Source organism: Scomber scombrus, chromosome 6, assembly GCF_963691925.1.
Source record: "Scomber scombrus chromosome 6, fScoSco1.1, whole genome shotgun sequence".
In the NCBI taxonomy this organism is placed as follows: domain Eukaryota; kingdom Metazoa; phylum Chordata; class Actinopteri; order Scombriformes; family Scombridae; genus Scomber; species Scomber scombrus.
In genome coordinates, this window is record NC_084975.1 from 11161794 (window position 1) to 11187439 (window position 25646).

At 40.0% G+C, this 25646-nt stretch overlaps 2 protein-coding genes across 2 annotated transcripts in view; both read right to left on the reverse strand.

Moving 5' to 3' along the window:
• Positions 1–4375: 4375 nt before the first annotated feature.
• Positions 4376–7597, reverse strand: mlc1 (modulator of VRAC current 1). Its single transcript, XM_062421239.1, has 11 exons — positions 7358–7597; positions 6764–6853; positions 6569–6622; positions 6337–6438; positions 6066–6167; positions 5893–5964; positions 5694–5810; positions 5523–5579; positions 5129–5251; positions 4805–4966; positions 4376–4456 (listed from the first exon to the last, which is right to left on the reverse strand). The coding sequence occupies exons 1-11, from the start codon at positions 7595–7597 to the stop codon at positions 4376–4378; spliced, it is 1200 nt and encodes a 399-aa protein (XP_062277223.1).
• Positions 7598–12212: 4615 nt separating this feature from the next.
• Positions 12213–25646, reverse strand: part of btbd11b (BTB (POZ) domain containing 11b) — a 70036-nt gene continuing 56602 nt past the window's right edge. The window contains exons 4-17 of the mRNA XM_062420587.1: positions 22285–22437; positions 21854–22019; positions 21172–21261; positions 19630–19731; positions 18144–18237; positions 17724–17859; positions 16004–16224; positions 15705–15883; positions 14366–14471; positions 13920–14022; positions 13133–13214; positions 12946–13014; positions 12632–12745; positions 12213–12544 (exon numbers count right to left, since the gene is read on the reverse strand). Of these exons, the coding sequence (XP_062276571.1) occupies positions 12335–12544; positions 12632–12745; positions 12946–13014; positions 13133–13214; positions 13920–14022; positions 14366–14471; positions 15705–15883; positions 16004–16224; positions 17724–17859; positions 18144–18237; positions 19630–19731; positions 21172–21261; positions 21854–22019; positions 22285–22437 (1825 nt within the window). The 3' untranslated portion in view covers positions 12213–12334. The remainder of the gene's footprint in view (positions 12545–12631; positions 12746–12945; positions 13015–13132; positions 13215–13919; positions 14023–14365; positions 14472–15704; positions 15884–16003; positions 16225–17723; positions 17860–18143; positions 18238–19629; positions 19732–21171; positions 21262–21853; positions 22020–22284; positions 22438–25646) is intronic.

Here is a 25646-nt window from a genome sequence, read left to right on the forward strand (position 1 = left end):
CCAGGGATGGGAAGTGTATTTAATATCTCAGAGAGTGGAACCTTTGGGACTGTAGTTTCACAAGTACAGAGGCAAATTAGCGCACTCGCATTAGCACTCTCACCGTCATGATGAGAAAGATCACAAGGGGAGGATTCCTTGGAAATATTATCAGAAAACACTATTCAAGACTGCTGTTAATGCTGACTTCATGCAAGTAATTATTGTTACACCAAAAAAAAAGGAGAGAACAAGATGTCCTGTGAGATATGGCGACATACAGCACTGATTTTACTCTGCTCTGTCCATATATTGCCTTTTTAATCAAGGCAACTTTGCCTACATCCCCACCGATTGTCTGAAGAAAGCTCAGACGAGATATAAACTTTGTATAATTTAAATTTAAAGGGGCAGCATGACATTTTAGAGGCTGTACTCCTGTCTGCGAACCACTGGCACTGTTCCAGTCCAACAGATTATGCCCTACAGTTGGGCGATGCTGCCAGTGTTTAGACAGGGAATCCCACATTCCTCGGCTACTACAGCATCCCACTTGGCTATGACCAGTATTGCCAATTACAAAGATATAGAGCTAGGATCCAAGACAGTAGCTGAAGCAGCTCTGTTCATTCATTATGAATTAGATGATGGCTGAAATGGGAAGAACTTTCAGCCCACTTGACTATTACTTGTTGTCAGACATCCAGGACACACATCTGACCAGATAGCAGCACCAGAATACATTTTATGAAGATGTAAAGGGATACTATTTTACACTAATATTACATAGGACATAGAAAAAAGTGTCCACATAGTGCCCACACTATGCTGACTACGCTGACTATACAGAAGTGCCTGTGGGAACACTGCAGGAACATCTCATAGGGCGGGAAGATCACTATGTCCTAGTTAGCTCATGTTTGGCTGGGATGCTCCTCACTGCTGTCTCCTTACAGATATGTCAGTCCAGCACACGGAGACAGAATCGCATCCGGGAGGGTCACACTTCCATCAAGAAACATTTGCATTGCAGTGAACTGCAGCTGCAAGCAGGTTACGAACCGTTTCAGCACCGGAGCCGCGGATAGCTCCCGACCAGCCAGCAACAGACGAGCTCCTAAACATCAAGTGTAGCGTTTGAGTATGTGCGTGTGCATGTGTGTGTGTGTGTTGATCTTTCCCTCTCTCTGACTCTCTCTCTCTCTCTGTGTGTGTGTGTGTGTGTGTGTGTGTGTGTGTGTGTGTGTGTGTGTGTGTGTGTGTGTGTGTGTGTGTGTGTGTGTGTGTGTGTGTGTGTGTGTGTGTGTGTGTGCATGAGAGAAGAGGAGATCTTCCTGTCGGACTCTCTAAAGATGCTGCATCAGCTGTCTACCTGCATCAGTGACTGTCACCGGAGAAATATCAAACTCCCTCTCTGGCGCTAACAAACGAGCCATGTGCACGCAGAGAGAAAACAATAAAAATGAACTCACCATGTCTCGCTGCATCTCCCGGCACGGTAAGAGTTAATCTGCAGTGCGGGCGAGCCGCTACAGCATGTATCCGAGCACACCGGTTTGTTCCGCCTTTTCCCCCAGCTCCCCTCCTTCTCCTCTCTTCTTCTCCTCCCTCCCTCTCCTCCTGCCCGCCCTGCCTCTTCCTCAGAAACAAGGGATGATAACACATTAAGATTCTACAGTTCATCACATCACCTCGCTTTGTATATCCCCACGATCAGCCGTGATTCACTGGGTGTGTTAGAATGGATGCTGACAAACTAATTAAAAGATCATCCTGCCAATCACACATGCAGTCATCTTCACAGGTTTACCATCAAAAGTAAACAGATCTAGACTCCCATGTGAACATTACTTGGCTGTTAGTGACATAATAGGTGATAACATAAATGGTCTTTGAATACTAAACTGCTGAATATCAGAATTGTCTTATAACTATCTGTGGATCGGTTTCAAGTCTCAGATCTTCCGTGGATCTTCCGTCCGCCCTGTCTACAACCTAACTACAAGGCAAAGACAATCGTTCACTTTTCTATTGATAGGTTTGCCTTGCCTGCCTATCATCTGAAAATGTGGGACTGGCCACAGACTCATGCAAACAGCTAATGGGCAAGATGACTGTCATTCAGACTCACTGGGTGGGGCAAGCATCTGCGTATCCGGACTTTTTTTTTTTTTGCTTTTTCTTTCGTGTCTTTTTTAAGCACACAAGACAGCAGCAGTGGGGATTGTACAGATGGGAGTAAACGAAAAACTCAGTTTCAGAACAGAGAGAGAAAGAGAGAGTCAGTGCTGTAAGGGTCAGTCACATATCATTTAATTGCATAGACAACTTGTGGTTGTAACTAAAGGCTGAATGTTGAAAAAAGCTGTGGTTGTTCTGAAAGCAATGTTTTGTAAAGAAAAAAACATTAATTCAAATTCATTGTTAAAATATAATTGTAAATAGTGCTCTTTTCTAATGACACATATTCATTACATCACTATTGGACAGGGACCATTTTATAATGACGTTGGATCTTGGGCAATCTGCTGGATTCTAGCTGTGAAAAGGCGCTGTGAACGCGCAAAAGTGGCGCGCCCCCGGTGGTCGTCAGCTGGATGGAGCCACAAGTCAGTTTTCCCCAAGCCGGTTTCTGCCGGTTAGGGAAGCCGGAAGTTCTCTCTCTCTCTCTCTCTCATCTCTCTCTCTCTCTCTCTCTCTCTCTCTCTCTCTCTCTCTCCTCTCTCTCTCCTCTCTCACACACACACACACACACAGCTTCGTTGCAGAGATCTTGCTTCCTGCTACCTGGTGTCGTGTTATGAAGAATATAAAGAAAGACAACAGTTTTGGCCACATGTGTTCTGTCTCTTTGAATGATGCCTGTGTTATATTTGTGCCATGGATGCATTTCACATACAGTACACATACGCATAATACTCCCAGTTATGGGTAGCTGCAAAGTTCCTTGTGAAGATGAGAGTGACCAGCTGGTCCTGCAGCAGCTATTGAGGTGTTGTAAATATGCCCATATTATATAAGAAAGACAGATGACTAAGTGTGTATAATACTATGTCTTGTGCAGTTTATATTACAAACTACAGCAAAGGGAGGAGAGTGGATTAAGGAAGGAAATTAAGTTAATTAACACATAGCCGATAACTCACAGTACAACAATAATGAGGACACAACACTATTCTCATTTCCAAGCAAGGAATCAGGAATGTGAATATTTTGCATCACAGCCTGTGAAGATAACTTTTAAGTTATTTTAGTATCCAGGTCATGATTATCATATGTGCTTAGGCAGTCTGTCATCCAGCTATGTACGTATATACAATATCTGTAGGTTGATTAAGTGAGACACATGAAAACATTTAGGAATTATAACAATAACAAACACACACGTTTTACAATGAATAAAAATCACTTTATTTTTCTAAACAAGACAGAAGACATATTGTATATTCTCAGTTAATTTATCTGCAGTAATGAACCAGCTCTCTCTGCAATAAACTACTGTGACTACTACCGACACACTGCAACTTTTGTACATGAGGAGACATACAGAGGCCTATTTCTGAATAACAAAAGCTTATAGCAGAAGAACTAACACTGTTTAATAAGGGGATACACTTGGGGATATATGTGAATAAAATAAAATCAGCTGCTTCTTCAAACATACCCACATTTATGGCTGCAGAAAACATTGCCATGAATGTGGCTGTCTGAAACCATCATCAGGCCACGACTGGCTAATACCTGCTGTGCCAGTGCCAAGGCAAAGTTGAGCCACAATGTATTTAAAGATGTACCAAACCTGCATACATCTCATCTCACATACTTCATCACATACACATTAACAACAGGAAGCTAATACTACTGTGAGTTTGATATTACTTGTAAAGCGCTTTTTCCATTAAAGTACAAAAGCGCAGTCACAATCAGTGCAGTCAATTCACTGTCTTAATAGACTTCACAAAACTCTGTTGTTTGACTGAAGTGCAAACAATTCTTTATCCAGTAATTATTGATTGACTCATGATTGTTTATTGTACACAGATTATATAGTGTCAATGACATAACCCTGTTTGTGCTTTTGCAAATAGTTCAAACTCCAGGTCAAATAAAAACCCTCCTCAAAGCAGAGTAAAGCAAAGTAAAAGTGCGTAAAGCATTTTCTATACAAATATCAAAAAACAAATAAAAATCCCCTTCTGCTCCATTTGTTCATTTTCTCCATCTTTTCTCTCCTTTTCTCTGTCTCCCTGTGTCTCTCTAAATAAATCTTTACTGCCCCCTGTACTGTACCCCTCTGCTTACAGCTTAGAGAGTTTTATGGCCGTTTTGTTTTCATCCTTTTCACTTTCCCTTTTTTTCACTCCTCATCAAACTTCTCTGTGTACTGTAGGACTGTTCATTGGGCCATTTGGACCACAACTGCCTTCCAGGCTCTGTCTTTGTCGAAATCCTGCAGTGTTCCATTGGATACCTGCTGCTGAGGGAGCAAAACAGGAAGAGGTAGCGAGGAGAAAAAGATTGAAGAGAGACGAAACATAGAAGGGTAAAGGTGACCAAAAAAACATGGAGAGCAATGATGTGTGAACGATGAGCTGCACAATGCCGTTTTTAGATTATTCTAATAGTGTGCCCAGCTCTTACATTTTAATTTGATTATGCCATTTACATTAGCTTTAGCTGGTGAGTCTAACAGCTGGGGCAGAAGTAAACCTGGCATATTACAACATTCATGTGTTATTGGAAGTGGCAAGACAGACAAGGAGAGAAAACGCCAGACAGATGAATTTGTTTGTGATCATAAGTCTTGTGTGTGTTTGATGCGTACATCACAGTATTGGGTTGGGGTGTGCATACTGTCGTGGCACTCTACAGCACCCATGCGGAGCTGACTCTTGTAGGCGGCACAGTGCACCACAGTGGCTGAAGTAAGAATTGCTTGCACCAGCAGCAGCACCATCAGAATCAGCAGCAGGATGTCATAGGACTGCTGGACACAAACACAGATGATTCTTAATGAAATTTCACATGAATCAGTTTCACAGTTTCACTCAAATCTGTTGCAGTATCCCTCATTAAAAAGGAGGTGAATAGACAGAGTTAAACAGAAAACCTGCACATTGCACACTACTTTCCAAACCATTAAACTTACTTTTGCTGTTGGCACATCTTGCAGGAAAATTTCAACAAAGCTGATCACACTGCAAGAAAGGAAGCCAGAGGCTGAAAAGAGCAGGGGAGATGTCACGCTGCTGATGGCAATTAGTACCTCCACCTGAGAGATGCCAGCAGAGGAGAAAAAAAGAGGAAGTGAGAGAAAAAAAGGAAGTTTGTAGACCCAAAAGAGAGTGGCAGACACAGCACAAGGAAGTGTGAAATGTATTTATGAAAATTATTTGACAATTATAAGTAAAATTATAAGTATTTGAGCTCTGACAAGGACAGTTCAAAATATATTAATTTAGTTGATTGCAATCACCCTTTGTGTGGTAAATACTGACAAGACTAAGGCTAACACTCTAATTAGAATATTGTCTTGTACTCACCAGACATTTGTTGGGGTATTCTGATACAACATGACTGGCAATAGCACTCGGAAAACACTGAAAACGATTACAGATCAGATACAAAGTATGTTATTAATTATCACTCTGAGATGCAATCTGTGTCATAATGATAATGATAATGATAAGTCAGCTTAAATAAGAAAAACTCACAGCTACAAGGATCCAGAAAAATGTGACAGACAAGTAGGGGCCAGGTAGCAAAGCATCCATGTTGAGCGCAATAATGCCTCCAAACACAGCAGAGATTCCAACAATCACTTCGATCACCTGTTGCAGACATTTGTCAGTGATGGAGAGCCACTGATCGCACACAGCAAGGCCATATGCATTGAGATTGACGACTACTCACAGAATATGCTTTGAGGAGTCGAGTGGGGAACACTGCAGGGGTCATGACCACAGCTCTGTCATATGTCACCGACTGGAAGATGGACAGAAAGATTGAGTTAGGCTAGTGGAGTGGAAGCTATAGGGGAGAGACCTCAGATAGGAGAAAAAAAGCAATCAATCACCCACACACACCTTCCTGTGGCAGCAGCAGTCCTCTGCAGAGCGAGCTGACAGGATAACAGTACTGGCCATCAACACCTCCAGCAAAATCATCAAAATGAGGTTAAAGTTGATCTGAGAACAGACAGTAGGAGGGAGACCAGAGACACAGTAGCAGAGGGAATATTGAAGAAAAGAAATAGAGAAAATGCTTTATTTTGAATATTACCTCAATATGCTCATATGTGACCAAACAGCTGTTTTCATTATATTACTGTATTACTATGATCTATGATTGATTTACATTAACAGCAGAGGGGTTCAGGACTAGTTTGCAACCAAACCAAACCAGGCAGGTTGTCGTCACTGCAAATGTTGACACATAGACCACCTGGAAATCTGACACCTTAAAAAAAACAAGAAAACATGAGACCTGTATTAGTATTTAGCCTTAGTTCCCTGATGGATCTTCAATTTAAAATCTATTAAAACGTAATCATCTCTTTTGCTTCAGTTGTATTTGTTTGTTTACTCACTGCAACATATCTGTTCTTGGCAATGGCAAAACTAGCTATCGCTGCAGGGAGGCCCTGTGAAAAATAGCAACAAATATGTGAAATGCTGCAGATACTGTGTGAAAATGCTAACACTGTTGATACACTCATTAAGGTAGAGCCAGACAATATCATCATGAGCACAGCTGTGAATACACATGCATGATGGCAACTTACAGAGCCTGCAGCACAGCGCAGGTAGTCCATAGCAACAGGAAACAGATTTCCCAAGTACAGTGAGAAACCAGATGTGATGAGCAGACTACCCTGAGGACACACACACACACAGGTATGCATGCACACACAAATACAGACTTTCATAAAAGCATTCAACAGGTAAGACTGCATGGGAACACCAGCCAAATTTTCTCTCTCCCATGAACACAAAAAATACATAATTCTGAAGTGCTCAGTCAAACTGATATAACACAGTACACAAGCTCATAAATAGAAACAGACCAAGAGTAAACCCATCAATCCATATCCACTTTTATCTGTCACCTATAGAGTAAATGCTCATTCAATATTGATTGTAAACAACAAGAAATAAGAGCATGACCACCTCAAAACTCATTTACAATCTGGAATATGATGATATGTCTCTCTTCACTTAAATATGGAGGCACAAAATAAGATTTCTTGTCAACATTCCACTCAAGTTTTCAAGATTGGGACTAAAACACCCCAACCTTTCAAATTTGTGTGTCATGGAGTAAATAGATAAATCCTGTAGTGTGCCTCCTTTCTAACAACCTTCATCTCTCCTCTCACCCCTATGAGGACACTGTAGAGCCAGGCCCTGTAGCTGAAGCAGGGGTGCTTTAGATGCTCCGGCTGGGCCAGCTGCAGGTCACTGGCCCTCACGTCCACTGTGTAGTTGTCCCGCTCTGGCCTATCCCTGTCTGGCCTTCCCCTGTCGCTTCGCCGTCCCAGCGTCCCACTACCCCTCTCCAGAGTGGACATGTGGCTGTAGGTGAACTCCTCTCTGGCTGATAGCTCCTCACGCTGCATCACTGAAACAGCTGGTGGATAACTGCACACTTCAAGGATGGGACGGGAAACGACGAGTGAGAGTTGCAGCCTCTGAAAAAGTGGAGGGAATAAAGGAATTTCAAAAAGAAGAAGGAGCTACAGAGGAGTGAATGAATTAATCAGTGATTAAAGAGCTTATGTTTTCACTTTAACCTATTTCAAACATGTGTCTTCAAAGCTGTTCTTATCAACAAGAAGTCCAATGAATTTATTTCAAAACTGAGACTGAAAAATTGAGATTGAGAGAAACACTCAAATTTAGTAAAAGAAAAAAAATCTATAAAATTGCATTAAACTAAAAGGAAATGAGCCATTAGGCTACTAATCATGCAGTATCACAAAAACTACCCCCCCCCCTTTTGTGTTTGCTCAAGTCTCTGATGCCACTTATTAAATCATCGTCCTTTGCTTCTTCCTCACACATTACTCTCTCCACACTCACCTGTTGTTGCAAGATCTCTCCAAATATTTTCCAACAAAGATATCCTCCAACAACTGAAATCAAATCCCCACATGGAAGACAGCTTGTTTTTGTGGGCAGCTCCTTCTGTTCCCCATGTCTGTCCCTCACATTTACACTCTCTTTCACCCCTCCTCTTTTCTCTCTTTCTCTCTCCCTCTCTCCCCTACACGACGCCTCTCAGAAACAGTTCTGAAAAGTTTTTTTTTTCTTTTTTTTTGAGTCCTTCAAAGCGTGGAGCTAAAACACATGGCTCTTGTGCTGCCAGCCTACTTTGTGCCAAAGGGAGACTGCCTGTGCATGACAACAAGGGGAGGACGAAGGGGCTCGCGCTGGGGGCAGAGTTACTGGGGCAAACAACCTGTTTTACCCCCCCCCCCCATTTGCTCACACTCATGCACACATCAACCCACACACAAAACTGAACAATAGACACTCTGAACTGAGAACATGGTAACACAAAAAGTTATGTATTGAGGAATTCCAGTTTGTAGCAAGAGAAATGAAGCAGCCACAAAGAGGGCAAAACACACAAACCCCCATCATATACAGTGTCAAACAGTTGGTTATTGGTTACATAGCTGAATGTGTCCTCCTGTGGAGTTCCCCACATGACTTCCCTTGGTGTTACTTAGCGCTCTACTTGCAGTTCACAGCCCAGTAAATTAAGATGCCCAGCAGTGCTTTAGAAAAGAGGCAACAGAGACATTTCCATGGCTTAATCACACAGTCTCTTGTCTGACACAGCTAATCTGATGATGGGTAATTTCTGCTTCGAATAACAATCTCCTCATTCAGGAGGAAATCATTTTGGGTGACTACATTCCGAATATGTGTGAGTGTGTGTTGATTGTGTCAGTGTATAAACATGTATACGTATGTGCACCTCAGGATGCCATTCAGTCTTTTGAGCATTCTCCACTCAACATTGTTCATGGACAGCGGTAACCATAGCGACTCCTTAACAACTGCTGTCACCCTTTCCCTCGCACACACAGAAAGAGAGAGAGAGAGAGAGAGAGAGAGAGAGAGAGAGAGAGAGAGAGAGAGAGAGAGAGAGAGAGAGAGAGAGAGAGAGAGAGAGAGAGAGAGCCAGAGAGAGAGAGAGAGAGACAGAGACAGAGACAGAGACAGAGAAGTGGACTGCAACAGTTTTCTTGAGATATTATACGGGATATGAGGAACACAGATTAGATGGGACGTAATTCAATACCCATTGCTACAAAAAAAGAGACCGAAACTAGATTGTTTACTCCCAGTAATTTGATTGTGAAAATGTATCATGTGTCATCTAAGAAAGCATGCAGCCAAACAAACCCTGACTATCCTGCTGCCCCATGACGTTCGAGAGAAATAGTGAAAGAGTATCATGTCTGGCACTTGTTGTTTTGCACTGTTGCAGACCAGCACAAAGGAAGGGGAACAAATTAAATAAAACATTTAAAAAAATAATCTCATGGTAGCACAAATCTCTTGACAGTCACTTTAAATTGATATATATTGCATATCTGCCTGAAAAGAAGGAGTGAATTTCTCCACAGTAGGAGTACAGTGACCACACAGAACGGACCGGTGCAGAACAAGGGCACGTCTGTTCTCTGTGCACAGTTTTGATGTTTTCTTTCTTCTTCTCTTTTTCTTTATAGGTGTATACTGCCTGATTGATTTTCCTCCCTCTGACTTCCATTGTGCCTGTTTGTCTCCCTCTTTGACCATGATACCTCCTCTGCACTGCCACTCATTTGAACTTTCAGTCACAACACACTGCTTCAATCCTTGCAAACTATAATCCGACACATACACTTCATGCACTCTGTAATAAGGGACATTTTACCATATGACAAAACTGACGAAATGTAATGAACTGTTATCAGTCAAAACTATAGTTAAATAGATCATATTATTGTTAGTTGAATAATAAAAATGGAGTGAAAGAAGATAAAACTCTTTAATTGCATCAAAACAGTAATCAACCGATTTAGGCAGTTAAAAAAAGGGATCAAAATTGCTGGAGGAGTTTTTTTTATATTATTCACACCTGTGCTTTTTATAGTAGTAATGTGAGATGTTTCTGTGTGTGACTTATTTAGCTTAACTGAAGACACTGGTGGTTAAACACTCATTACAGTTGAGCTGTTGTCATAAAACTACACCAGCCAGTGCATGTAAGGTTCATAATCCATATACTGTCCTAGGCCTGTATATCTCATATCACAATATTATATCGATATTGTGATATTGATATCGTAATATGAGACTAGATATCATCTTAGATTTGGTGATCATAATATCGTGATATTACATAATTATTGTCTTTTCCTGGTTTTAAAGGCTGCATTTCATTGACAGTGATGTCATTTTCTTAACATACCAGACCATTCTGACTATTATACTTTGCCTTTACACATTCAATCATTATATCCACATTACTGATTATTATTTATCAGAAATTTCATATCAAGGTATCTAAGGCTTCTGTGCTGCTGAGTACAATAGCTACATTGTATAAACTCTGTAACAGTAGGCAAAGCAATTTTAGTTGGCAAGAAAACACCAACAAAGTTAGCTAGCCTACACTTCTTGGGGTTTGACATTAGGAGCAAAGATACACCTAAATCCCATAGATCTCCAAGTTGTCAAGGACAACACAATAAAAACCTTTTTTATTATGGTCTATAAATAAAGATAAATCGATAAAGATGCATACACTTGAGGATGAAGATAAATTATGGAAGCATGGTGCCAGTGACCTTCCATGTAGGGTTAGCATGCTAACTTTTGGGGCTTGGTTTTTTTTTGGATGTATTTAATTATATTTGTACTTGTCTGATACCCTTTAACTACATTTTGTCGGTTTTAGGGCTCCATAAATGAGCATGGTGTGACTTGTTCAGAACTTTTTTGTTATCGTTTAGACTATCCAAGACTGCATAGGTTTGTAAGCAGTTAGGTGCCACATTAAACCACTTTCCAGCTGAGATTCTAACCTTTTAGCTGTTGATAGCAAAATAATAGCAAGATGGCCTTCATAATTTTACATCACATCACATTTTAGACAGCCCTTAGGGGTGTTTTAGAGTCACAGACTGAACCAGAGAAATCTTTAAGAGCAGATTCATCATATTCTTTAAACTAATCTTGATCAAGTCACACTTATATACAGTACATGTGGTCCCACAATCCCTGGAAAACAGGCAAAAGCTCTAAGTTTTCAGTTCAGGATTAAACAGGCCTGGAGCCTCTCACACACACAAAATGACGACACCATTTGACTGCTACACATTTAGTGACCCATGCTGATGACAAAACAATTTCTCACCCAATGTTCAGTCATATAAGAGTAAAAGCTGCTTAATATTCCAACAGTTCAAACAGAAAATCCAAAACGCAATCATCCCTCTGACATGCAACATTTAAACATAGACATTTATAAGATAAGCTTCTTTTTTTTTTACAGCAATATCCAACAGTAAGACACATGAGAAAACATCTGTGGATATATAAATTAACTTACATTATCTATAGATCTGTTTTTATCAACAATATTTACACAGTAGTGGAGGAAAAAAAGTCCTCTTTCCAATCCAGTTGCCCAAAGTCAAAGGATGAATGTCCCTCTTTTGCATCAGTCACATTACATTTAGTCTACGTGTCAGTTTGGCTTAAAAGAGTAATCAGCATGAATACCGCTAAGTGACTGACAGATATACAAATTAAGACTCTATACAGGCCGAGATGTTTAAGCAAATAATCACAACATGTGGCGGCAGTTTTTCCTCACAGCTAGGTAAGGATGGCTTATCACATTAGACTGAGGTTGTTGTTTTGCTCTGACTGCTGTGGTGGGTTGCTGCTCTTCATCTGAGCTTCTGTAGTCCCACCTCATCAGTTTAGTTCAACATGTAACACACATTTTGTACTACTGTACTAACCTTGGAATTTTTTGCTCAACAAGGGACATTGTTACAGTCATGGATGTTATTGGCAAACTGTGGCATAATACAGCTATTTTATGACAGTCATGTTAACTCATAGTAGACAGATATCAACAAGGCAGACAGACAAACTTGTAATCATCTGTGCTAAGATAACAAATAGCATAATAGCAACTGATGAGCTTCACAGAGTTGACAGTCCAGTCTTATTTATCACACTTTCTTATTTGTCTCTTTTGCTTGAGATGATCTGTCGCTCAGCTACATCTCAATGGAGAGCCATGACTACTCTCTGTTCATGAGTGTAGTAAGCTCAGGAGTTCAGACGATGGATCCCTTAGAGGAGGACAGGTGGATGGACTGGATGCGGATGGCCAGGGTTTTCTCCAGGTCCTGCAGGATGTCGCAGCCCGGGCTATCTTGAGGTGCATCATACAGCAGCTGTTTGAATGGCTCCAGCTCAATCAGCATTACCATATTCTTTAGGAAGTAGCCCTCTATATAGGATGCCAAGTCTGGAACATCAAGAAACTGAAACCAAAAGAAAAAAAATTGTTTTTATGCAATGAAAATGCAAACTTTCTGTGTATCAATGAGAATTCCTAATTCTGTTTGCACCTTGGTGTGGTTGTAGATCTCCACACAAGTTTCTGTGTTGATGTTCTTCGAGCAGATGATCTCACAGTGCCTCTGGAGCGCCTCAAGCTGGAAGAATTTGGACGCCGACAAAAGCTGCAAAAAACCACAAGTGAATAATATGAATGAATATTAAAGTTTAGCACTTGATCAAAGACATTAAAAAATGGATATCCATAGTAAATCTTGAGATTATGTTTCATGGCATAAAGGCTTGTCTTTGGTGTGAGCTTCATATATTTAGCAGTATATAATACAACTTTACGTTACAGTGAAAGCTGGAATAACAAGCTAACCTCCATAATATCAGTGTTCCTAATATGCAGAGCTTCTGTTCCTCCACAGTAGAGATACTGCATCACCAGCTGGAACAAAAAAAATACATATTACACAGCTCCCAGGATAAATACAGTATGAATTCATCATAGATGGGAAATGATTATGTGGTTAAAAGGTAATTCAAATATCTCTCTTGTACATTACCTGAAAAATGTGATATTTCACATTGCTGATTTCAATACAGGTATTTTCACCACATGGCCTGTTGGCTAGCAGAGTTTTAAACCTTGAGAGAGAAAAAAAGAAGCACAGATGTAAAAAGGGAGAAATCATAACCATGGTTTGGATGAGCCTTAATTCATATTATTAACACTCAAAGAATGGTCATACATCTTAATGTAGCTCAAAGCAGAATGTAGCATGATGGTAGAGTACAATAGGCCTTGAAATAATAGGGGAAAATTAGTTTTTCTTGAGTTTTTTGACATTTTTTCTGAGGGCATAATGTCAATAGGGGATCAACAGCACGTTTATTGAGTTATGCATAACTTCCCTGCAGTCATTTGATCAGGGGACTTATTGGTTATCATAAATGTAACATGACATGGGATTTAAATGGACATCCTGTCAAGATCCCAGGGGTGGTAAAAAAATGACTTCATGGATCAGCCGGAAGGAATGCATAGTACTGACAATACACCTCATCAACATATCAAGATAACTTCAATTCATATTTTACTTCTGACATGTAACGAATAAGTGACAGATGAATCTACTGTAGTTCTCTGTTGACCAGTGAAAGCAATCGGCTATTACTATATGAATTAATTTAACCCTAACCCTAACCCTTTTCACAGTGACACAATATGTATGTTTTATGTTTTCTAATCTAGTTAGAGCCTTAATAGAACAATCTTACTGTATAAAAGGTTGCATACATAGAGTTTGTATACTTATGTATTTTGCAAGCAAAAACTTATAAGCAATTTACCTGGTGGAAGCTGTGAAGAGCAGGACTTTGTGGGCATAAAAAGGTTTCCCCTCCACCAAAAAGGTCACATCGGACATCTCTTTATTGTTCAGAAAGTGAGGATCTAAAAGACACATGGCCAGAAAAACTTGATGTTTTTCTGTTATTATAAAAACAAACAAACCAAGGTGTGCAACTTAGCCTTACTCACTATTCTAGGCACATTTCAACTACTTTGAGTCAGGTTATGTTTATATTTCAATTCAAATGTCTGAGCACTAGATGGCGTTCTGAGCACTTGCCATTCATTCAGCATTTAAAGATAGTTGGCTCACAACAATACATTGAAATTATTTGTGCTGTATAAATGCTGCCTTTTTTTCTCCTTTTTTAACACTATCCTGCACTATTTCAACACGAGAAAAAATTATACAGTTTCTTTTTAAATTATAAAAACAGGCTCCCACCCAGGCGTGCCGTCTGTTTCCTCTTGATCTCTGCCAGTTTGGGAATGGGGTATGGGCCGTAACACTGGGTGAAGATTGCAGACAGTTGCTGGCTGATCACCTCATTCTGAGGAAACACGGAAAGAGTAACAAAACTTCAGAGGGTGAGGTAACTTGCTAAGCTTCTACTCTTACTGAAGAGTGACGCCAATAAACAGCTATTAAAAACCCATATTCCACCTGGGACAAATATGCTTTTCTACATTCACTGGATTCAGCCAAGCACAATATGTCATGGATGGATAGATAGATAGATAGATGGATAGATGGATAGATAGATAGATAGATAGATAGATAGATAGATAGATAGATAGATAGATAGATAGATAGATAGATAGATAGATAGATAGATAGATAGATAGTGAAATGAAATTATACAAAAAGAAAAAAAATCAAAAAAATAAAATCATATTGAATTGAATTGAACTAAATTTCTGAATGAACATTTGCAGTGAGCTGAGGAAGCAGACTGTCTGGCTGGGGAAAGATAAACGGCCTCTACCTTGATGTCTCTGGTCCTCATGGTGGGGCAGAGAGTGCCGGCAGTCCCTGAGGCCCTCATAGAAATGAGGGTCAGTGGCCCCACCATACATCAGCCAAGACAGAGACAAGGATTGACACTTCAGCAAGCCACTGAAGGCTGGGCTGGCCTGAGTGTATGAGTGTGGGTGTATGTAAATATTGTTAGTATGGGATTGTACATGCATGTGTGTCTCTGCAGGTCCACTTGTATGTATTATTTATATGAATGTTTGTATGTCTGCACCCTGCAGTGTTTTTTTTTCTTCATCTCAGCAATAACAACAAAACTCTCATCACCGCGGCAGTGCAGTAATAAGTCAAGGCCCAGGAGACAAAACAAACAGAGGTGCCTGACGTGATGATGATGTGCTGTTTTAGATCTAATATAGCATATCAAAGGGATCATGAGCTTAAGTATGAGACAGAGACCTGATCTGATGAGCAGCAGCAGAGAGGAGCGAGGGGGCATATCATAAATCATTATGGTTTTAGGTAATTGATATTGAGTAGGCCTCTGGGGTTCTGTCAGTCTCTGTGAAGCTGATGACCTGACTACCTAATGACAATCATACAAGAAGAGAGGGAACTGCAACTGTGGCTTTGTAAACAGAACAAGCATTATAAAAAGAGACATGAGAAATATTGAAAAAATAATGTCAAAGACAGGGAGCAAAATGTAGCTTTATAAAAAGCTCTATTCATTTCACAATGCCTATCCCATATAAATAATTGAAACCAAAATGATTTGACAGGTGACACAGGCAAAGTTGTATTGTACCTTGCTGGCTCTGAGGATCTGGAACATGAGAGGGAGGCCATGTGTGATGAGCTCCTCGGTGTACTCTTCTTCCTCAATGCAGCTGAACTCTTTCAGAAGGCCCTGGATCAGAGGCCGGCGGTGCTGATGGAAACATGTACGCAAAGACTCCAGCCAATTGTGCAAAGTCCATGGGACCCCTAGGAAATAGATATAAAGGTAAACACACATGAAACACAAAATAAAAAATATACAAACATACTAAATACACACAAAGATACTGTAGAAATTACATGGCTACGTGTTAAGAGTAGACTAACCGAGGCTCCGTATGTCTATGGTAATGTCTACATGCCCATGCTCTGCACTGTGATACATGGCTTCTTTCAGGGCTTTAAGTTTGGCTTTCCCAGTCCGGATCAGGTCCATCTCAGACAAACTTCTCCCCTCCAGCTCCGAACCCTCTGCCAGAATCTCTTCCAATGACAAAACATCCCCTTTCCCTTTTTCTGTATGAGACAGCAACTTACGAAACACATTTCTAGAAGAAAAAAAAAGCACAAATCAATTAAAATAGGAATTACATTTGATTGGTCTGCAAAGATTTGTGGACAATATTTAGTTACTTTTTACTCTATAATGAGCTTGAGTCTTGTACAATATCACAGTAAGTGGCAATATAATAATTTTTAAACATGTCTGAGTATTTTGAAAGTGAAATGGCAGTCACTGAGTTATACTCATTAATGTGATGGGCCACAAACAATCTAAAAGAACTATCTCACAGCTTTGATCGTTATTTTAGCATCAAGCCTGTTTAATTAACAAACACTGTTGTGGGTAAAATGTTTTCCTTTTTTTTCCTTCTCTGAGCATTTTCTATCCTGGGAGCTGTAGGTCATGACCTGTCTCTTTCAGAGCGGATCATCTCTCTGTCTACTGAGGTTGGCGTGGATATGCAGTCATCGTCATAAGGCTGGCTGTATGCTATGGTAACCAAGGTCAGGTGGAAATATACTGTGCTTTGTGCAGACAGTCAGACTGATCTCCTCATAGAATGGATAACAAGTAACCTGTGTACAGACTGTGTGACCTCACTTAACCTTAGTCAGAAAAGTGTCTTTTCTAGATAAAGTAATGCTATATGTGCATATCAGCAAATGAAAAATCCCTGAAATTTCTCATTTCATGCAAATAGGCAGATGTCTGGTAAAAACGTATGTGTGGAATGGAAAATATATGCTATAGACTGTTAAATGTAACTCCAGTCACAAGTAAAAAATTAAACGTGCCTATAAATAAAGAGGAGCCTGAATTATGTTGTTTAATCTATGGAGCAATTATATATATATACAGTATATTATAACACAATTCTAATGTATTTGTTTGGTGCCCCTGAGTGGACCAGATATGATGTGTTCCTCTTGTCACCAATATTTTATTGTTTTTAGCTGGTTTATTGTCACAAATAGAGTTAGACACACTGATAATCTGCACCAGGTTTGGTGGAAATTGCACAATGAACAAAACATCTTAAGGAATAACCATTTTACATGCAGTGCTATGGATTATAAACATTAAAACAGTTAAATAATGGACTTGTATGATCTTAGCACACATTAAATGATAAAACATGTAACAAATCAAATGTGAACTGGACAAATTATGAGCAAATTATGGATTTGTGTAAAAGTTTGACTATAGTTTTAGAAACCTAAAGTGGCATACAGAGACCACACTGATGTTTTCTTTTAGTATTTATTTTCATACATTTCAGATGAGTGTGCAGAGTTTCTGAAGTGCACAGTGCCAAGAACAACAACAGCAAAAACGCAGGCAAACAAGAGGAATTTAGTCACACAATGTTAAACATCTAATGACACAAACAAATTCAACAGCTGAGGTGTCAGTTTCCTGGATGTGCTCCGTTGAGTTTGTGTTTGTGCGTAAACAAGATTATATGCTGAATACACAGAATGTTTATATGTGTGTTTATTCAGTGTGTAGTGATGGTTTAACATAAATGTGTGAATTAGCTACCTGTGACCATGAGCTGCAGCCAGGCTATAGGAGTTCATGTCTCCCTGCGGTGCAGTGGAGATGCCATTGCGGTACATGGTTCCCACCATGGGATCCGCCCCCCGCTCCAGCAGCAAACTCACTAGCTCAAAGTTACCTGTGCATGAAAAATGATTGGCAGAGTTAATGTGCACTTAACAAGATTAAACAAGAATGAGGGACAGAGAAAAATGAGAGTGAGGCAAAGGTTTGTTCATTTGTTCTGCATGCATGCCTCTATTTGTCTTTATTTTTCCAGCCCCCCGGAATAAATATGCCTCTGAAGTTATAACTCAGCCAATGATCACGCTGACAGCCAGGTGTGGTTATCAGCTGGTTATATATGGCCAGCTGGTGTTCTCAGCATGGTACAGTATAGACAAACAGGAGGCAGCTCTGTACCTGCAGCAGCAGCCAGCTGCAGCGGGGTCTCTGTGTAGTTCTCCATCCCGTCCTGCAGGGACCCCTCCACATTGGCTTTGGCGTCAAGCAGCAGCTGCAGAGGTCAGGTGGGGACATAAAGGGGCATGATGTAAGTGAAAGAAGCAGACAGAGAGAGGAGGCATAGGAGAAGAGGAAGGGTCAATTTACTTGAACAGTCAGATTTGAAGTCAGGCTGGTACAATAGAGCTTCTCTCACCTAATGACTGATTAATATGCATATGAATACATTTGAATAGTGACTGTATAAGTGACTGTTACACTGCTACTTTACAACAACGCTAACCACTATTTTAATAGTTTGACATTTTGGAAGATCAATAACATTTCATATTTGTTTGTTAAATATAAAGTTACAGGACAGGTAGATTGGCTCTGTCAAAAGGTAACACAATCTGCCAACTAACAACTGTGAAGCTCACTGTGTATCTTGTTTGTTTAATGCGTATTAAACTTGTAAAACCAGTACGTTTCTGTTTTATTTCTCGGTTGGGTGTAGTAACTTCTTGGAGTTTACACTGAAGGTCACTACACCCGATCAAGAAATAGTCCCCCTCCCAACCCTATTTAAACTACCACTTGATCTTTTTACACTTTTGATACACCATGTTATTTAATGAGCTTTCAAGGTGCTGGTAGGTAGATTTTCTTACCTTTGTATGAACACAGGATGCATGAATCCAATCTTACGCTAAGCTAATCATCTCCCATTGCAATTTGTTATTATTATTTAAACTGTAATGTGCTGCTTATTTTATGAGTCTTCTTTTAAGTACATAACACTGAGGATTACACATGAAATGATCTCAACAAGTTCCTGAATCTCTTTATATCATCTTACACATTTACAAGTTGAAAAGTGACTTGGAATTAAAAGTAATAGCTTGGGAACTGTTAAATGACAAAATTACATATTTAACAGCGATTCACTTTATGATTTTACTCTGAGTGGAATATTTTAACTGCGTTCTTTCTTGTTTCTGATGTGTTCAGAGGTCAAATTGCTTTTCCATTAGAATTTAATGATTTAAAATCCAATGGGCAGATCATTTAGAGGACAAACGGAATTAGTTAAATGAGTTCGATAACAATTAGGCTGCTGTTTTTGTACTTTGCACTCGCTAAATGGAGTCTGATCCATTTGCTCACAAAACCAAATTGACAGGAGGAAGCCATGTTCACCACAGCTGTTCAGACCTTAAGATTGCCTGGATGAATTCCCTGTCTTTAAATACACAGATTGAATTCTACATGACACAGATATGATCTCAATCATTCTGAGAAATGCAAGTGACATAGAGAGACAAGAGAAAACTTGTACTGGAAATCCGTTATCATTGTCACCACCAAGAAACATTGATGACAAAAATGACAATGATGACCAACCATGAGCTGAAGCACAACGAGAGGTCATGAGAGAATCACAGGTGAGAAAGGATGTCACTACCTGCACCACAGGCACATGTCCGTGTAACACAGCGAAAGTGAGGGGCGTCGCCTGCCGGGTTTCGGGAAAGACTGAGGGGTGCTTGTGTACTGAGTTTGGCACCTGGGGAAGGGACACATGTAGGTTGGGTAGGTAGGAGGGGGGGGGACAAATGTGAGAGGGAGGTGAGGGAGAGAGATACGAAGCCATTAAAACTACTACATGGCCTATGGAACACAAGACAAGCAGCCGCAGGGAGGAGAGGGGAGACAGGAAGCTCTACAGGAGAAACAAGAGTAATTAACTAGGAACCCTGGGGCTGCAGAGGACATCCTGTCACTGAGTTTGCCTTCTAATGAACACGATGGATTGATCGGTCTAGTTAGGCCTCGTCCTAATGGTTTCACTCTGATCTTTCCATCGTCCTCTGTGCTTTCTTTGACAGGGGCTCTGACCTGACTGACCTCTCTAAGGTTCAATTCTCTGGTCTGGGAAACCGTACTGAATAACTATGAGCCAAATAAAAGAGTGACATACATGAGACACAGTCACATGAACAAAGCACAAAGGCACATATTTTTCCTCAGGCTACTTTAGAAAAAAATATATTTGAGGCAGAAGAGACACATGTGGATAAAATGATTCTTACTTTGAGTGAATTTATGGAACATCAGTATTTTTGAAAGCTACCGAGCCTGTGAAAAAAACAAAACTTGTCTTTCATTCAAATTTCAAGCCAAATTGAAAGATGCCTTTAAAAAGCTCATCTGAAAGTGGGTCTCAATATTTCAGTCGAAAGTGCTTTGTGTTTTGGCCAGGGGTAATGAATGCAGCGGACTGCAAATCAACTCTGACACAATGGCTGATATGACATGTTGCTGAGGTGACTAACAAAGAGCAGGATCATGAGGCCTTAACTGAGCATCTTCTCTAATGTCTGCACAGAGTCAAAGGATACCATCTCCATTCTCTGCAGATACTGTGAGAGGTTTGCTATCACATTTTCTTTTATTTTTTTAAAATGCTCTAAATATTGAAATGCAATTGAGTTTCACTGCACATATAACTACAAAGTAGCTCATTTCAATCTGTTTGTGCACTGCTAAGGTGGCAGAACAGTCAGTGCTTCATGATCCTCTGCTCTTATACATTTAGCAGCATGGCACAAATAGAGGACGAAGATGGGAAGATGAGGGACAACACATTTGGATTTCTCCTATTCAGTACCACACAAATAGTTATATCATTATTTGTATACATTGTTACATCTTTTTAAGACCTTTCATGTAGACTTTCAAGACTGTAAATACTGAATGCAAAATGTCAAACACCTGAATAGGTTTTTCTTCTGTCATGTATCTTGATGTATATATTGCTGACGTATCCCACTAAAATATAATTTCATAAACAGCAGATGGAAAAAAAATTAAAAGATATTTCTTTTTTTCTGATAAGGGCAATGTGGACTCCATTCTGGCACTTAAGATTTTAACTTTCTTCATTTGGCTTTGAACTACCCAATGTCAAAACCAGAATAGCAGTAGAAACTTCACCATCACTAACCTCGCTGTTAATATCAGCTCCCGCATCCAGCAGCATCTGCACCATGGCCTCGTCTCCACGGACACAAGCGTACATCAGCGGGGTCATCCCCTTCACAAGCACAGGTACAGAGAACAACCAGATCATTTAAGACGTTAAAGAGACACATTTCACATCTCATTTTATTATAGCGCCATATAGCATAACAAAAATAGATTACAATAAAGTAGCACAAAACAAGGCTGAGCTCTTGGTCTCCTCTAAACTTTGCATCCTTGACCGTTTCACTAGCAGGTACCTTCAGTTTCATAACACTCTAACACTATTTGTCTGATATACATACAATACTAGACTCTGTATTTGCAAGTTTCTGCTTAGATCAGCCCAAACTAAATGTTGATATTCCCATGGAAACGTGTTTGAGTTACACTTTTAGTGGTATTTAGTATTCAACTGTATTGAGCTAGTAGTCATAATACAGAGCTCCTAGGCAGAAAAGCTGCTGCAGAAAATATATCAGAATAGGTTTTAATATGTTTGACTGCCTTCCTGCTTACAAGTCTGCACAGCGTTTAAAGGTGAAGGAGCCACAGTTTACCAAGCAAACAAAATCCTGTCTTCCACAAGCTGTGTATTTGTATCTGCATTGGAGTGTAAATGTGCTTTCATATGCATTATTTAATGTGTTGACTGTGTTTCTGACCTGCTCACTCATGCTGTTGATACCATCCGGACCCAGCAGGTTGACAGCCTGCTTCACTAGGTCTGTGCGTCCACAACTGAGCATACGGAAGCCCAGGTCCTGGAGGAACTTTGCCTCAGTAGAGGCAGCATCCAGTTTCCTCGAGGCACAGAAGCAGTCATCCGTTCTGAAGGGCAAAGCACACAAAGTGATTCATAGTCCAAGATGACTATTTTGACTATTTACAATGCGCCATATTTTCCCTCAACACCTGACAAGCTTGATTTTTTATTTTTTTTGCAGTGAAGATAGGTGTATGAAAAATATAATTATTTGCTGAATCACTGAGGTGTGTGTTTGCATGTGAGTTAGCATGTGTGCCTGCAGTGTTTATGGTGTGTAGATGAAGTGCTTGGGTGCACACTATCAAGCCTACAGGCTTACAGTCGTACCGGAGTTGGCGGGGCTCGCAGTCCACTCCAGGCAGCAGTAGTCTGGCAGCCTGCCGAACATCATCACTGTCCACAGAGAAGCTGCGTCTGTGTTCAGTGTGGGCAACAGACACACGCACCCACTCCATCAGAGGCGGCAGAACCATAAACGGCCTGTAGGGGGAGATAGAGTCATATGTTCTCACCAGCAGAGGAACACATGCACACACATACTGAACTACAGTCATATTCAGTACTTCGTGTACCCAGGCACAGCAAAGAAAATTCACCTAAGACAGAATTTGCATATGTTATTTTTGAGATTTTGCCCAGTAAAGTAGATGTTTGAGAACAGGATGAACTCCATCTAGAAGATCAAATCAAAGACCCAAAACTGGTATGTCACAGAGAGGTACTTTAATGTGAGAAAATCTAAACTGAGCAAGATCATACCATAGATAATAAAGCATAGATCATAGCAATAAAAATGAATCAAATTCAGACATTCAGTCTAATCTATTCACCATCATTCCAGACGTAAACCTTGACAGAGCAATACTATAATAGTATGCTGATGCTTTTATAGTCTCACCTGATAACACTGCATAAATACACTATAAAAAAATAAAATAATGCATTGCAACACATAGGTGATGCATTACTAAAATACATTAAGCTGTTGTAAACAATCACATGGTCTTACAAGCATCACCACAATTCTTTAAAAGGTCAAGTACTGCAATTGCTCTGCTTGTAATCTATTTTGAATGGTGTAAACAAAAATATACTGTAGATGGAGTGTATGATTATAGCATGCCAACATACATTATTTATGATAGCTCAGCATCTGGTTGGAGAAAAGGTGTATTGGTCAGTATTTTGCAGACATACTGTTGACACAGGAAACAACCATCATCTGATTGATCCAGACACCAGTTCTCAAACCCAAAAGCCTGAGGGAGCGTGGCAGACATTCAAAATGTAACTGTACTTGTACAGAGGAAACAGAACCACACACTTATGCAGAAAAAATCTCTAAGTGGAGAACTACCACAGAGCCCAAACACGTTCTTGGATATAAATACAACAACCATCAGCATGAAGGAACCACTGAACTTCCTTTTCTTACTTCCTGCCTACCTCCCTCCTCTTCTCATCCTGCATCAGTGTTTACTGCAGGCACATGGGATCCATATGCATGAGGATACATATGCATGATGATATTATATTTTGACCTTCTTTATTGTTCTGACAGCATGTTATGATATAAATACACACTTTGTTCACTTGAGCAAAAGAAGAACTGTCATAAACACATTATGCAAAACACACTCCATCCCTTGTGGATACAACATAATATCAATCACTTAATTCATGCAAAATGGATGGATTGATTACAAATCATTGTGAAGTTGGACATTTTAATGTATTGTTAGACATGTTAATATGAATACGGAAAACAAATTATGTATTTAGATTTTATAGAAAGCATTACTATTGATTTGACTAGTGTATGAGTGATATATATGACAATTTCATTATTTGTTATAGTATGCATCTTTTTCAACATTCATATCATAGAATTGCTGAGTCTGATGATGATTTGCGCGGGTTTGCAAGACAAAAAATACTATCTTTGAGATCAAACATTTGAATTCAGCTGAAGAAATTAGCTAATCATTGATCATGTGTTTTGTATGAGCTGTCATATCTATGCAGTGTTGTCTGTCCTCTGAGATTTACCGTTCAATACATCACTCCACAAAGGATGTCTTAACGCCTGGACTGTCCTTGACGTGCGCTCAGCCCATATATGTCAGTCATTGTTAATTACTTGCTCACCAATGCTTCTTGGACTTGATGGGAGGATCTTTTAATAGTAGTTTGAGCTGAAAAAAACCCTGTTTTTACTCACTTCAAAAGAGCCTGACCTACATGCACGTGACGTTACTGGTTCCACACACATAATTAAAGCAGCACACAACACCTAATCAAGAGGCAAGCAACGTAAAATGGCAATGCATTCCCTCACGAGCCCAACGGAAACACAAGTTCACAAGCAGTTCAAGGTCTTGCTTTTTCCATGCAGAGCTCTTTCTAGAACTGCAATGAAGTGGAGGCATTCTTGTTGCAGTCTCAGGTCTTTCCCTAATTTTGGAATCTCTCAATGTGCTTAAGTACGACTAAAATAAACACACGCAAATATGATTTTTGTTTCTAATGTTGATCAGAGCTAAAACAGATGTCAGTTGGACACCTGGGACACACATTAGCTGATAACTTGCTCCACTGCAGGCAATAAAGTCTGAAGCCCCAGAGGAGAACTGCTCATACTCAACTGTCAGCCCTGAATCCCACCTCTGCTGCAGGCTGACAAGGGTTTCCACCAAACTGTAGGAAATACTGAACAGCTCAAGGTATAAATGAAACAGTGGAATACGATGAGTAAAAAAAAAAAAGTAATAGCTCATAAACTCAGCAGAAACTGCAAAAATCGTGAGGAGTGTTTTGTGCTTTCCTGTGCTCTGATGACATACAGGCTAAATTGTGGGAAAACGACGAGGAGTCCAAAAACTACAGAACGAAGGATCGAGGGAGTTAACACCATGGAAACATTGCCTAATCATTATGTCATTTTCACATAAGTCACCAACACAGCTCCACAACTGCCGGCTGAGAACGCACCACTACGTCATTAACAGTAATTATCAATACTGACTAGGCACAAGTCTCTGCATGCCAGCTCCAACAGCCCCTTCCTGTTACTCCTCAGGTCAACCAAAGGGCTCATTCTACCAGCACATAATTTGACAATTGACATATACAACTGTACAGAGGAAAACATCTGGTGTGCCATTTTGGGGGTGTGCAGACTGCCAGGAATATATTAAAAGAACAGTCCGCAGAGGTGTACAATTACAGCAGAGTGATCTGCACAGTTCCCTGCAGAAGGTGCATTACCGGTGGATTGTGTCTATAAAGTGCTATGCTGAAGTGAAAAGGAGGGCAGATGCAGGAGTGTAAATTGAGGTTAACTGAAGGGTGTTTCCACTTTGTCGCATAGTCTTATATATTCCTTTTATTATTGTCCTGGTGAACATTAAAGGTGAAATATTTTTTTGTCCCACATGGTACAAAATGAGGAGCAGGGGTCTGATGGATAAATCAATACTAGACTCTTCTATGACTTTGCCCTGCGCTGCACAATGTGTTTTTTTATAAATCCTCTACTGTTCAGCAACATGCTATTTTATATTCTTCACTGCTGAAACATGGAGGGTGGTCTTACATGTTGAAATCCGAATAAAGCAACTTACTACTTTCTTTTCTTGATGAAAACCAGCAAGTGAAGACTCATTAATATAACTGCACAGTGTATTCCC

Bases quoted from the DNA above. Each gene is read 5' to 3' on its own strand.
- mlc1 (XM_062421239.1), bottom strand. From the start codon at position 7,597: ATGCAGCGTGAGGAGCTATCAGCCAGAGAGGAGTTCACCTACAGCCAC. The intron at 6,439-6,568 runs GTGAGTAAACAA...GTTTTTTTTAAG, and splicing joins CCAAGAACAGATATGTTGCA to GTGTCAGATTTCCAGGTGGT. The intron at 5,252-5,522 runs GTGAGTACAAGA...GGCATCTCTCAG, and splicing joins AATACCCCAACAAATGTCTG to GTGGAGGTACTAATTGCCAT.